Raw genomic sequence first — 13,478 nt, 5'->3', positions numbered from 1 at the left:
CAAAGCATGTGAACATGGCTAACTCCACGCGCGTCGATGTGCCCCCTTGCGTGGTCCTTTCTTGTGTATATGTCTAAGGAGGGCGAGCGGGGAAGAGCTTAACTTCAGGCGCAAAGAAGAAAGCAAGAAAAAAAAAAAAAGAAAAAAAAAAAAAAAAAAGAAAAAATGAATTCCTAGGGATACCCTAACGCATTGTCCGCGGAATATCTACCCCACCCCATAGGAACGTGCCAGACAAGGCATGGTATTCTTCCACCTACTCATGAACTTCCGGCGGGGAGAAGTCGAGTGGAGCAGGCTCAAGGGGGAAGAACATCTGATAAAGGTACTCACCTCTTTTGATTTTATATCTATACGGGGGTGTAGAGTGATGAACTGGCCTGAAGGCATCCCCTCAGAGTGTGTTTCCTTTTTTTTTTTTTTTTTTTTTCTCTTTTTTTTCCGACTTGGAGTGGATGTATATTCACGTCGAACTGGAGAAGTGAAAAGGTGGGGGTATCATGCAAGCATGGGGTTATTCTCCTGAACAATTTTCCTTTTAAATCCTCATTTGATAGTTCCACTTTGATACACACAAAAGGTCTAATCCAAATGGACAGAATTGCATAGCACTTCGTTGGTAGCTCCCTTTATCATCCCATGTTCTGTCTTGCCAATGGCAACCAGAACTGAGTGCAGCTGAAAGAAGGATGCGGGTTGTCCAGGAAGGATCATACATACCCGTTTCTCCATTATTGAGCTATTTAAGGATTATACATTTCTACACATTGCACGGATTGTACGGGTTGTACGGATTGCACATATGGAGAAGGGGAAAGAGCAAACTACCCCATCCAGATGAATCCTTTCCCCCGATAATTATGTTTGAAGTACATTGCCGTTTGGTCTACTTAAACAGCTGGATCCTTTTTTTATTTATTTTTTTTTGGAGTCCTAATTAGTGTTAGGGCTGAACGCCCTTGTGTATGTCTGTTACCCTCGCAACATAGCTTGCTTTAACGCAAGGACGAATCGGGAACTGTCTGCGTGCTTCTGCTTTATATTCACTTTCGACCTCCCGGAAATTTTCCGACGAAAGTGGAAAGCATTTCCACCTCATGGTTCTACATTATAGTTGTTCACTACGTCGCTCAGGTGATTCTTTCTTTTTTTTTTTTTTTTTTTTTTTTTCGACCACCACGTGGAAACCTTCCTGGTTTAGGTCCCTGTACAGTCATTTCCTCAGTTGTGCAATGATACTCGTTCCCATCTACGCTCCGTTACATGCCGCTGCGTTAGAACTTAAACACAATCGATGTCCCCTGCCTCTGACTGAGGCTGCAGGCACGCATACATGGTCAAGGTCAGTTCTTTCCGCGCTGACGTACATGCGGGAGTACCCCCTCCCCCATTCGCATTCATGGGTAGCTATGCATACGTGGGTATGTGCGAACATACAAATGTATAGGTAAGGAATTTTTTTTTTTTTTTTTTTTTTTTTTTTTTTTTCTTTCCAATAGAGCAACTTCTCCGTCCTCAGACTACCCTCTGTTTTATTTTGTTCCATTTTGCAGACTAGTAAATTTTTTTCTTTTAATTGACGTTTATTCCATTTTTTTGCAGCGTTTTCTTAGCTACCAACGCACGTTGTGTAGTGTCCCGTTCGATTTGATTTTTTTTTTTTTTTTATTTCCCACTAATTCGCTTTTGATTTCACCACCCACCTGTGGCAATCACGCATTAGGGGGAGGGTGAAAATTTTCTGTGAGGAGTGGTCAGGACGCTCCACTGAATATGTTTGGTAGAAGGTCTAGGCAGACGTGCCTCACCTCCCATTTGCGGTATCTCCTCCGAGCATGCGAAAATGCCTACTGGTACAAAGGAAGAAAATGAGGCGAAGCCTCCAGGAGGGCACTGCGGAAAACAGGGGGAATGCCAAGTCGGAGTGAGAGATAATAATTCCAGGTTCCCTTTGCTAATGGGGGGATGTAACCCATGTGAGAAGTGTAACCCAGAGGAGAAGTGTAACCCATGTGAGAAGTGTTACCCAGAGGAGAGTAATCCAGAAAGGGAAGAATCACACAACGGGTGCACTTGTACTGATTACCCTGGTAGGACAATCCCTGGAAAAGGCGACTACCTAAGGGATGACTATATCGAGGATAATATAGACACCCTAGGTGACGAAGAGGAAAGGCACTTTTGCAACATTTGTTTTTCCTTCTTGTATTATAAAAAACATTCCTTCTATGAGCTACTTAGGATCTATAGAAATTTCTCCTCCCTGACACCAGATCAGAAGACTCTCCTCGATGAATCCATTTACAGTAAAATATACAAGATGTACCTAGGTGTTCTGAACAACTATTTTTTTATTTTTAATATTTTAGTACCCCAAATATCTACGCATATTATTTTGCACCTCCTGGCGCATACTGCTCACCGAGGGGATGTGGTGATTGTGGAAGATTCTGGCAGTGATGGAGAGGAGGAAGATGGAGGGAAGGAGGCATGCGATGGTAGCAATGCATCGGATGAAAGGGGCGCGGAGGATGTCAGCCACTATAGGAACACACAGGGGAAGAAAATAATACCCAGGGAGGAATACACCATCAATGAAATATTAAAGAATTTGACTGAAGAGGAAAAAGACAAAATCGACCGAGAGTATAACTACTACAACCTAGATGCAAGGTTACTCTGTAAAGATGATCCCATTATTATTTTGAAAGAAATTAGATCTAAGTTAATAAGTGCTAAAGAGGACGAAGGAATATCTAGAGAGCTTGATATGAATCTAGAGAGATCTACTTCGGCAGATTATCTGGACGTTGGATACTCCAGTGGGGGGAAAATGCATCATAGGGATGAAACAAGTGAGAACCCGTTAGGAAGTTCATCTTTATTTCCGCAAGATCAAGAGGAAAGAACCCATGCGGAAGAAAAACAACAGAGGAGATACTTCCCACAGGAGGGACAACAAGGAAATGAGTTCTCAGAGGAGAATGAAGAAGAATGCAGAGAGAGTCAGATCTTCCCTCAACACTACAACGAACAGTATCATAATAAGGAGGAGAAAAAACAGGCGGATAGCCCAAATGGGAAGGGGAAATCGGAAGATGCCAGGTATGGAGGCACCATGGAACAGAAGTGCAATCTTGGCGGCGAAGAGTACATCGCAGACCACCGTAAAGAGAATAGTGAATATGCTTTCCCCCGCCTGGACTACGAGCCTGGAGAGGTGCGACTTGGTGAGTGGCGTGGGAGTGATGGTCAAGGGGGGGAGAAGGGTGCGTCAGATACGAACGCTCCTGGCGAGGTCATCTCAAATATATCTGCACCAATTAGTACTCCCGCCCAGGGAGAACATTTCCCCCCGGGGCGTCGAATTACAAGCGCATACAACCCCACCTTGGACGAATACAATCTACTACAGAACATGGGAAAAGTGAGAAGTACACTAAGACAATTCGTACGCGATTGGTCCTTGGAAGGAAAACACGAAAGAGATAGTGCATACGAACCAATGTTAAAAAGTTTAGATAAATACCTACCCATAACAGATTCTTATGTGCCTAAGGTTCTCTGTCCAGGATCAGGATTAGGGCGACTTCCATACGAAGTGGCGAAAAAAGGCTATAGAAGCCAAGGGAATGAATTTTCCTACTTTATGCTCCTTGCGTCCAACTTCATCCTTAACTACTACAATGAGAAGGAATCCCTAAAAATCCAACCCTACTGCTTGAACACACTGAACAGAAGAAAAAGAGACGATCACCTCAAGGTTGTAACTCTGCCAGATATAAATACATACAATAAAGCTATCTTAAGTACCGACTTCTCTATGTGTGCAGGCGAATTGATTGAAGTTTACGACAAGGAGAAGGAATCCTTTGATGGAGTTCTCACTTGTTTTTTCATGGACACAGCTAAAAACATTTTCCTATACATCCGAACATTTGCAAATATTTTGAAGCCAAACTCCCTGTGGTGTAACGTTGGTCCTCTCCTTTACCACTACTCCGAAATGACCAACGAACTGTCCATCGAGTTATCATGGGAAGAAATTGAAGTTATTATTTCCAAGTGGTTCACCCTTGTGGAGACTGAATGGATTGATAATTATTATACTACCAATGTGGATTCCATGATGCAGGTCCAGTACCACTGTATCTTTTTTTGCGCCATTCGGAATGATGTACCTGTCGAGGACCCGCCCATGGACGACCCCCTTCAGGTCAGCTAGCCAAAAGGCAGTTGTGTGTGCAAAAAAAAAAAAAAAAAAAAAAAAAAAAAAAAAAAAAAAAAAAATTACGAATTAGCAGCCTGTTTTGTAAAATGCACTGCCCATCGAGTGTGCATATTTTTTTTTTTTTTTTTTTTTTTCTAGAAAACCTTTTCCTCCACAGTTCCGTGAATGCTCACAGCACGCACTTGCGTGTAAGACCATTTTCGATTTTTTTGTGAACTGAATTTCAACCCTTCCGTTTGGTAACACTGCAACGATTTGTTTTTTGCGTAGCCAGGGCGGTCCCTCAGGTGGACAAACCTCACCTACGTGCGCACACGTACACCAACCATTGTGAAATTAACCGCGGTGCTCGGTTAAAGCGGAAAAGCAGGAGTGCCCATGATGGTATTTCCAAACATGACGGATACATTGGGCAGGAGTGCCCCTCGCAAAGGTACCCTCCCCCCCTTTTACCCAATTCCCTACCTTCATTCCCGTTGGAAACCATTTCAATCAGATTGTGATGCATGAAAAATTATCCACACGATTTATCTCTCTCGGATGAGCTGGGTTATGTTATCATCATATTGAAAATGGTTCCTTCAGGATGAGAGCACCATTGTTTCTTTAACCATGTACAGGTGAAGGTGAGTTCGTTTGGGGAAGAATGTACAAAAGTGGGGGGCATCATATGTTCCTGTTAACGCGGATCACAGTTTTGCAGAACTTGTGCTCGCTCAAAAGCGCCCAAGCATAACTGGCACGCTGAGGGAACAAAGCGCACGTTTCATTTCGCAACATTAGTGACGCGCGTATTCATTCCTCATTTTGCGTGCGATGCATGAGAGAAAAAAAGCGGAAAATTCGATGTGGCCCATTTTTATACGAAAGTTTTTTTGAAAGGGGGCACTCCATTCTTTTAATCAGTAAGAGGAAGCACGCCGATGAGCGACAAGAGAAAAAAACAAAAAAAATTTAAATTAAAATTTTTAATTAAAATTAAAATATAAATTAAAATATAAATTAAAAAAATAAATTAAAAAAAAAAAAAAAATTAAATGAAAAAAAAATATGAAAAACAATTTCTCTTGCAGGTTCCAATTCCGATTTAGTCGCAAAATAGCCAAGCGCATTACATGCACTGCGGACACTTACCCTCTTCCCCTGCGCAAAAAAAAAAAAAAAAAAAAAAAAAAAAAAAAAAAAAAGATAAAGGGTGAACCCAGGTTATACAAGTTGATGGGGCGATGCAGAGGAATCCTGCTTATAGTGCGCTTGACCCATCCGGAAGAGAATACAAAAAGGTGCACAACTAATAGAAGCCAATGCGTATGCTAATATAAAAAACCCATAGGCACATATACCGGGGCATACGTTCAGCGGGCGCCCTCTCCCACATTTTTCATCTCTTTATTTACGCACCGCTTGGAGGCACATTCCCCGAGGGAACTGCTGACAAGCCAAAATAGAAAAAAAAAAAAAAAAAAAAAAAAAAAAATCGAAAAAAGCTACCCACTTAGCAAAAAAAAAAAAAAATTGAAAAAAAGTGTGCTACCCTTGGTGGGGAAAAAAAAAAAAAAACATTTTATCCCCCTCAAAAAAATAAAAAAAAAAAACTCCCATTCAACAAGGACAAACAACTTAACAAGAACCAACAACTACATTTTTAAAAACAGACCTATTCGTGAAAGAAAAATCACTCTCCTCAAAAAGGTTGTTAATAAAACGAATTGACTCCAACCATGTGCGGCATCTTAGCCATTTTTCACTCTTCCATTGAAAGGCACCGACTGCGTAGGAAGGCCCTGGAACTCTCGAAGAAGTACTGACCGAGCGGAGAGTGCTGAGCACTCCATGGTTGTGCGCCTGAACTTTTTCATTTCGTGTTCCTTCACTTGTAAATGGGCATGCAACGATTGTGGCTCATTAAATATGGGGAGTCCTCATTATGTCCATCCATTCCCGGGGTGGAGATCGCCATTTTCCCCTTTTCCCGGACCCACTCTTCGTGCTTGAGTTCTTAATCGAACAAAGCGGACACACAAAAAAAAAGGAAAGAGGGGACAAAGATGTGCATGTACATATAAATAAATGAACTCGTCCATACTCTGGAAAAGAGAGTAGAATCCTTCTTTTGCTCTTCCCCACCCACATACACCCGTCAGCTATTTCTGTTGTTCGTTAGACAATCCAAACCGGTGTACACGATACCTTTTCCGTTGTTATATGCCTAAAAGAGTGAATAGTTTTTTACATCTACAAATCGTTTCTGATTCCATCCGAATAATTTTATTAAGGTCCATGGGATGTAATGCCTTTCCGTGTACCATTCCTTTCGATAATTTTTTTTTTGAAATCCCCTTCAATCTTTAAGATCGCCTAAAAAGGCCTGTCCCTGAGGAGGGGGGTGGCGTTGACCTGATACCATCCCGCACTACCAGTATACCGCTTCCACCATTTGATACATTTTTCCGCACCACCACTTCCACGTACAGGCTGAGGCATCGAGGCCCCGACTGGAACGGAATCGTGGTCGAAGAGAATGAGGACGGAACGACAAACGTGCTCGCACACGAGCGCCTGGCCATCGTCGACGTTCTGTCGGGTCATCAGCCTCTGTACGACGACGCCAAGGAAGTATGCCTCACGATAAATGGAGAGATCTACAATCACATGGAGCTCCGAAAGCTCCTTCCTGAAGACATTATAAAAAATCTAACTAGTCAATCTGACTGTGCAGTTATTCCGAACTTGTACAAAAAGTATACTAATAAGATGCCATCCATGTTAGATGGAATTTTTTCTGGAGTTATAAGTGATCATAAGAAGAACACATTTTTTGCGTTCAGAGATCCCATAGGAGTTTGTCCTCTCTATATAGGATATGCATCTGATGGGTCTATCTGGTTTGCCTCTGAGTTCAAGGCGCTAAAGGATAGCTGCGTTAGGTACGTGAACTTCCCTCCTGGGCATTACTACGTCAACTGCAAAAATAAAGGAGAGTTCGTTCGCTATTTTAATCCTAATTGGTGGGATCTAAGTGCTCCCATTCCAAATAATAAAGTCGACTTGGAACAGATTCGAGTTCATCTGGAGAAGAGTGTGATAAAGAGGCTGATGGGGGATGTGCCCTTCGGAGTGTTACTCTCAGGGGGATTGGATTCCTCCATCGTGGCTGCTATAATTTCCAGATATTTGAAGAAGATACACGGGGGGGAAAGAGGCGTAGGAGGAAATCAAATAACGAACAACGACAACAATTGGAAGGACTCTGCCGCCGATTCCTGGCGATTGAAAAGCTTCTCCATCGGGCTTCGTAACTCACCCGACCTGAAGGCCGCAAGGGAGGTGGCAAATTTTCTGGGGAGTCACCACACAGAATTTCACTTCACCGTGGAGGAGGGAGTGGATTCTCTGCACGATGTGATCTATCACATAGAGACATACGACATCACGACGATTCGTGCATCTACCCCAATGTACATTCTTTCAAGATTAATAAAAAGTAGTTGCGTCAAAATGGTTCTAAGTGGAGAAGGTGCAGACGAAATATTTGGAGGGTATCTTTACTTCCACAAGGCTCCTAACCGAGAAGAGTTTCACCGCGAGTTACAAAGGAAGGTGCATGACTTACACATGTACGATTGCTTGAGGGCAAATAAGTCTACCATGGCATTCGGGATCGAAGCACGCGTTCCTTTCCTTGATCTAGATCTCCTAAATCTAGTTATGAATATTGATCCCAAAGAAAAAATGTGTTCAGAGGGGCATATAGAGAAGGACATTTTAAGGCGTGCTTTCTCTGGCTATTTGCCTGATCATATTTTATACAGACAGAAGGAACAATTTTCTGATGGAGTTGGATACAACTGGATTGATGGTTTGAAGGAATATGCCGAGAGTAAAATTTCCGACATACAATTTTCACGTGCACCCTTTTTATTTCCATATAACACTCCCAAGACAAAGGAGGCCTACTTGTACAGATGCATTTTCTCTGAATGCTTTCCGGAACAGTGTGCACAGGAATCGGTACCGGAGGGATCCTCCATCGCTTGCTCGTCAAGCAAGGCGATCGAATGGGATGCATCGTTTAAGCAAAACTCAGATCAGTCAGGTAGGTCCGTGCTGGGCGTACACCACAGCGCGAAGCAATTCTCCGATGTGAAGCCTGTGCAGATGCCCGACGATGAGAGCAGGGCGCTTCTATCAAGCGCAACCTAATTGGTGAGAAAAAAAATTTTATCAGTTCGCATCAACTGGTTGGTACATAGTGGCCCGCTTGTCATAACTGCATGGTGACTACATGTGCAAGTGTCTACTTTTTTGCAGGGTATCCCCCTTTTTGTGTTGCACCGTTCGTAAAATATAATATAATATATATATATATATATGTGCATACGTAACGGCGCAACATAACAGGGGGGGTGCACACACACAAGATGTATGCACTGCGAAAAAAAAACGTGGATGGATCAATCACCATATCTCTTTTTTTTTTCCTAAACTTGTGGCATACATTAATTTTTACCTGAATGGTAATAATAATGTTTCGTATAAACCCAAACGGGTGGATATTTTTTCCTTTTTTAACATTCTGCATGGCTAGACGTTTTTCCCCCACGTGATGTGGGAGCAATTAAATTTGGTTACTTTGCCGTTTGCCATGTGAGGAAGCGGAAATTGCAGACACTACAGGGCATGTTCGATGCTCTGTGGGTAGAGTAAAATTATGTGCGCACTTCCTTAGTACGAATACTTAGGCAATAAAGGTGGTGAAAGCCTTTTCTGCAAAAAAAAAAAAAAAAAAAAAAAAAAGTGGGATGTTGTTTCTCCACCCAGCCATGCGTTTTCCTTGAAGTAGCAAATTTTATTTTTTTTTTTTTATTTTTTTTTTTTTACCTGACTTGTTCAGGCGATTTAAATCATATTTTGTATATAACCCATGGGGGTAAGCACAAAAAGGTACATAGAGGGAAGGTACGCATCATATATATTCATTCTTCATTTTCCTTGCAGCAACGGTATTCTCTCTTTGCTTTACGTTCGAAAGATCCAAAGTGCGTAATATGCATTCTCGCCCCCATTCCCAAAACGTGCTTTCATTTTTTCCCAACCCCTCCGTAAGGTGGAGAAAATAAAATAAAATAAAATAAAACGATTTACCATCTTACGCACCTCTCGTTTGATTGCCACAATTTTTTGGTGGCATCCCCCTCTACTGCACTTTGAACACTGCGATTAGTACCGAATAGTGGGAAAAAAAAAAAAATGGTACGCACCTTTTTTTTCTTCTTAATTGGTTTTAAAGCTTCCCTCTGGGATTGGTAGGCTTCCCCTTTTCTTGTGCTTACGCTTCACCGTTGTGCAGAGGGGACCGAATTGGATCCGTTTTTTTTTTTTTTTTTTTTTTTCTTTATTTTGCCATTTTAGGGGAACACGATGCATGCATATTAATATACGTATAAATAACATTTGTGAAGTATGCCGGGCTGATGTGCGTTTTACGCTTTGTGCCCTTATTACGTATCCCGTAGGTTCATGCCGTGGAGATGGGAGGTACTTCACCTTTCATCCCAGGGGGCAAAATTAAAGGGTACCGAAGAGTTGTTATAATTGGGGTTGCGTACCAGTTTACGTAGCAGATTGGGGCACCTACTGAGAGGTTATTTTGATATGCGCGGGATCCCTGCGCTGAGGAGGCGTTTTCCCCCCGTTTTTAGCAAATTCCTCCCTACTCCTTTTTATAGTAGGCATTTCATTATATGGCGACTCTGCTTTTTTTTCTTCACTTTTCCTTCTTCATTTTTTTTTTAAACCACGTGCAAACAAACCGTTCAACGCTTCTTTCCCAACTTTGCAAAAAAAAAAAAAAAAAAAAAAAAAAAAACACAGTGCAATTTTTACCCTAACAAAATTTATTAAAAAAGTAACCATTTTTTTTCCCTCATCGCAAGATTTCCCCATAGCAAGCAATTTTTTTTTTTTTTTTTTTTTTTTTTTTCCATTTCCACCACTTCATCCAACAGCAATAGCTGCAGAGATAGAGAAGAAACAAAATCTGTTTTTTCGCCTGTGCCCCAATTTACGGCATTTTTCATCAGATACAATTTGCTCCAATTTTTCCTCGTCCCCTTGGGAAAAGAAGAAAAAAAAAAAAAAAAAACTTAACTGTAACTGCAAAAAGGTAAGCAGAGATACATAAACTGCTCCTGGCGCGCGGCATACAAAAAAGCGTATGCCCGAATGCCTTCGTGAGTAATACGTGAGAGTTCGCGCGGATTGGCAACAAACGGATTGGCTTCATCTGAACCATCTCCAAGAGTGAAGTGGAGAAAAATACGCTTGTTCGATTGTAAACCCTCCCCCACGTGACTGTTCTACTGCGCCAGAGAGTGGGCCCCTCTTTTTCCCCCTCCCCCTTATAAACGGGAAATCTTCGGCGATCCCCTGTATCATCTCCATAATATGCGAGCCTCCGAATAATTATTCAGCGGTGAATACATTTTACCCTTTCCCTTTTTCATTTAATCCCTCCTTCCTTGGTGTATAGCTTCTGTTATCAAAATGGCAATGAAATACGTGGCGGCCTACCTCATGTGTGTTTTGGGAGGCAATGAAAACCCAACTGCAAAGGAAGTGAAGAATGTCCTGGATGCTGTCAACGCAGGAGTAGAGGAAGATGTACTAACAAATTTGATGAACTCACTAAACGGAAAATGCTACCACGAGTTAATTTCTGAAGGAATGAAAAAGTTACAAAATATTGGTGGTGGTGGAGGAGGAGCTGCCGCTGTGGCTACAGCTGATACAGCTGATGTGAAGGCTGAGGAGAAGAAAGAAGAAAAGAAGGAAGAGGAAGAAGAAGAGGAAGATGACTTAGGATTTTCTCTCTTTGGTTAAACATTTAGCGCCCTTTTGGTTTAGCGTGTTTTCTGTATGTATGTGTAAGGGTACGAGTAATGTATGTATGCATCTCTCTACTTCTTCGCATATTATACACAACGTGAACTACCAAACCGGAATAATAGACCCCTACCTTAACCGTTTCATGCGCGTGGATAAATATATATATAGCTTAACCTTTCGTTTTACTACACAGCATTTTATGGTGTTCCTCCATCGCGTTTTATTTTATCGTCTTCTGCTTTGGGCATTGTGCGTGTTCTTTCTCTTTTACTTGCTATTCTTCTTTATACCCTTTAAACCCTTATTATCTTTCCTTCTTTTTTTTTTTTTTTTTTTTTTTTTTTACTACCATTCTCCATCTACGAACCCTTCTTACCTACACAACCTCTTCATGTCTACTGCGCTGCACATTCTCAAATGCATGTATGTCCACGCCCATGCGCATAAGTCGTAATTTTTTTACATTCGAAAGGAAGACTTAAAAAAAAAAAAAAAAAAAAAAAAAATTTATCCATATCATGCTTTTAAAGTGAAAAAAGATAAATATGAAAAAAACAAACGGAATGACCGAGAGGATCGTCTGGATGAACGCACCAGGGAAAAACTCCTCTTGGGAAAATGGAAAAAATACTCATCAACAGTTCATTTATGGAAGAGGTGAACCCTCATTCCGACCGTTGTTACTTTGGTGCATGTGGCGGAGGAATTCACCCCCCCACATACAGATACATACGCATGACTGCTACTTCCCCCCGCGTGTGAAGCGAATCATGTTCCTTTTTTTTTTTTTTTTAAAATACGTGCAATCGTGCGAATCAGGAAATTGGCGTGCTGGTCAGGGTGCACTCAGAGTGGAACTAATGGTCATGTCATGCGTGCTAACAGGAGCATGACGCCTGAGAGAGTTTGCCAACCTCACAATCTCTTCGCACTCCCTTATGTAGGAGTCGTTGTCTACAATGCATATAACGCTCTGCCTAGATTTTTTAATGCATTTACCGAGCAAGTTCTTGCTTAAAGCATAGACCAAGGGTATGCCCTTTTCCCGACACTTGCAAATTATTTTATTCACCTGGTCATCGAACACCCCGTTTGTCATTGGTTCAATGTTCGGCGCCAAAAGAACCAACTTCGGGTTGTCTATACAAATGTGCCTGTAACTCTCCCGAAGACCCAAGTAGTACCTTTTCTTTTTTTTTCTCAGTAAAAACAGTTTTTCCTGCGATTTGGAAATTTTTTCCAAAAATGATTTAACCATATTATTTAGCTCCTCCGTTATTACCTGATCTACATACTCGTTAAGGTACGTTTTTTTTTGCACTTTGGTGGTTTTTATGTAGTTCATAATTTTTTCGTTCTTGAGAATGCGTTCTTTTATTTTTTCCCTGTTGACGAGATCCCCCTCATCATGTTCTGCCTCACTGGGGTTGACGCTATCTGCGCATTGGGGGGTTTCAATTTCCGCGTCTTTTCGAATTGATTCATCGATCCCACTTCTCTTCACACCTCCTCTTGGGAATTTACCCCCCCACAGGAGAAGAAACCTTCTCACGCGGGCAACTTCTTCACCTATTTTTGTTTCATCAACCATTGCACTAGTGGAGGCTCCTTCCAAATGCTGACCATCCCATGAATCACGTCTCCTTCGTTCCTCCTTTTTCATTTCACCCCATCTATAGTTAGCAGAATCGGTGTGTCCCATAGCTCTGCACCTCACTTTTCTAGCAATAAATTTTATGTAGCCTTCTTTGCTACATTTTGATAATCTCTCCATATGGCGAAGTGTTATTTTGAGTTGCCCCCTGGAACCTCCATTTTGAGTTTCCCTCAGTAAGTCATTGTAGACACTTTGCTTTACTTCCTTCTCGAGCAAGATAAGCTTCTTCCGCTTGGTTTTTTTTTTTGGTCGAAATTTTTTTGGTAAAAAATACACATTGCCTTTTTCCCGTTCTGTCCTAATCATGTTATTCATCTTACGGACCATCTTTTTCTTTTTTTCAAATTCTTTTTTTTTTTTTCTTTTTTGACTTATGAGCATATTAATTTCTTTTCTTTTTTTTTGTTCCTTCCTTTTTTTCTTATCACTGGTGAAGATGATTTTCACAACTCTATCTCCGATCTGCATGTGTCTCTGTTTTGTGGTATTGTCGTCTCTTCGTTTAATTTGGGTTTCCATTTTTTTCTGTACTACTTTTTTAGAAGGGTGCTTCATCGGTCCCTCCGGAGGGTTGCTTCTCCCCAGGTGGGGAATCCTCTCAGAGCGACCGTTCATCTGAACTGCGGGTCATTTCACCTTTTCGTTTTTCATTCCTTCGCGAGGGTTTCTCTTTTACTCACGGAAGAGGGAAAAATGAAAAAA

General features: G+C 41.5%; 4 protein-coding genes and 1 non-coding gene across 5 annotated transcripts; 3 read left to right on the top strand and 2 right to left on the bottom strand.

Annotated features, from left to right (window-relative positions):
• Positions 1-1,843: 1,843 nt before the first annotated feature.
• On the top strand, positions 1,844-4,225 carry PKNH_0833400 (N2227-like protein, putative; the record flags this gene model as incomplete). The annotated part of the gene is made up of 1 exon (XM_002258917.1): positions 1,844-4,225. One exon carries the CDS (start codon positions 1,844-1,846, stop codon positions 4,223-4,225), a length of 2,382 nt encoding a protein of 793 aa, XP_002258953.1.
• Positions 4,226-4,694: 469 nt separating this feature from the next.
• Positions 4,695-4,811, bottom strand: PKNH_0833300. Its single transcript, XR_005506373.1, has one exon. It is a non-coding gene; the product is annotated as a small nucleolar RNA Me18S-Um1356 (small nucleolar RNA).
• Positions 4,812-5,952: 1,141 nt separating this feature from the next.
• PKNH_0833200 (asparagine synthetase [glutamine-hydrolyzing], putative) lies at positions 5,953-8,434 on the top strand (the record flags this gene model as incomplete). Its single annotated transcript, XM_002258916.1, has 2 exons — positions 5,953-6,032; positions 6,706-8,434. 2 exons carry the CDS (start codon positions 5,953-5,955, stop codon positions 8,432-8,434), a joined length of 1,809 nt encoding a protein of 602 aa, XP_002258952.1.
• Positions 8,435-10,777: 2,343 nt separating this feature from the next.
• On the top strand, positions 10,778-11,113 carry PKNH_0833100 (60S acidic ribosomal protein P2, putative; the record flags this gene model as incomplete). Its single annotated transcript, XM_002258915.1, has 1 exon — positions 10,778-11,113. The coding sequence occupies one exon, from the start codon at positions 10,778-10,780 to the stop codon at positions 11,111-11,113; it is 336 nt and encodes a 111-aa protein (XP_002258951.1).
• Positions 11,114-11,954: 841 nt separating this feature from the next.
• Positions 11,955-13,391, bottom strand: PKNH_0833000 (SECIS-binding protein 2, putative; the record flags this gene model as incomplete). Its single annotated transcript, XM_002258914.1, has 1 exon — positions 11,955-13,391. The coding sequence occupies one exon, from the start codon at positions 13,389-13,391 to the stop codon at positions 11,955-11,957; it is 1,437 nt and encodes a 478-aa protein (XP_002258950.1).
• Between the last annotated feature and the right edge of the window lie 87 nt (positions 13,392-13,478).

The sequence above is a fragment of the Plasmodium knowlesi genome, assembly GCF_000006355.2.
Source record: "Plasmodium knowlesi strain H genome assembly, chromosome: 8".
NCBI lineage: Eukaryota > Apicomplexa > Aconoidasida > Haemosporida > Plasmodiidae > Plasmodium > Plasmodium knowlesi.
Note: the sequence above shows the minus strand (reverse complement) of the source record. Positions and strands in the feature narration are given on the sequence as shown.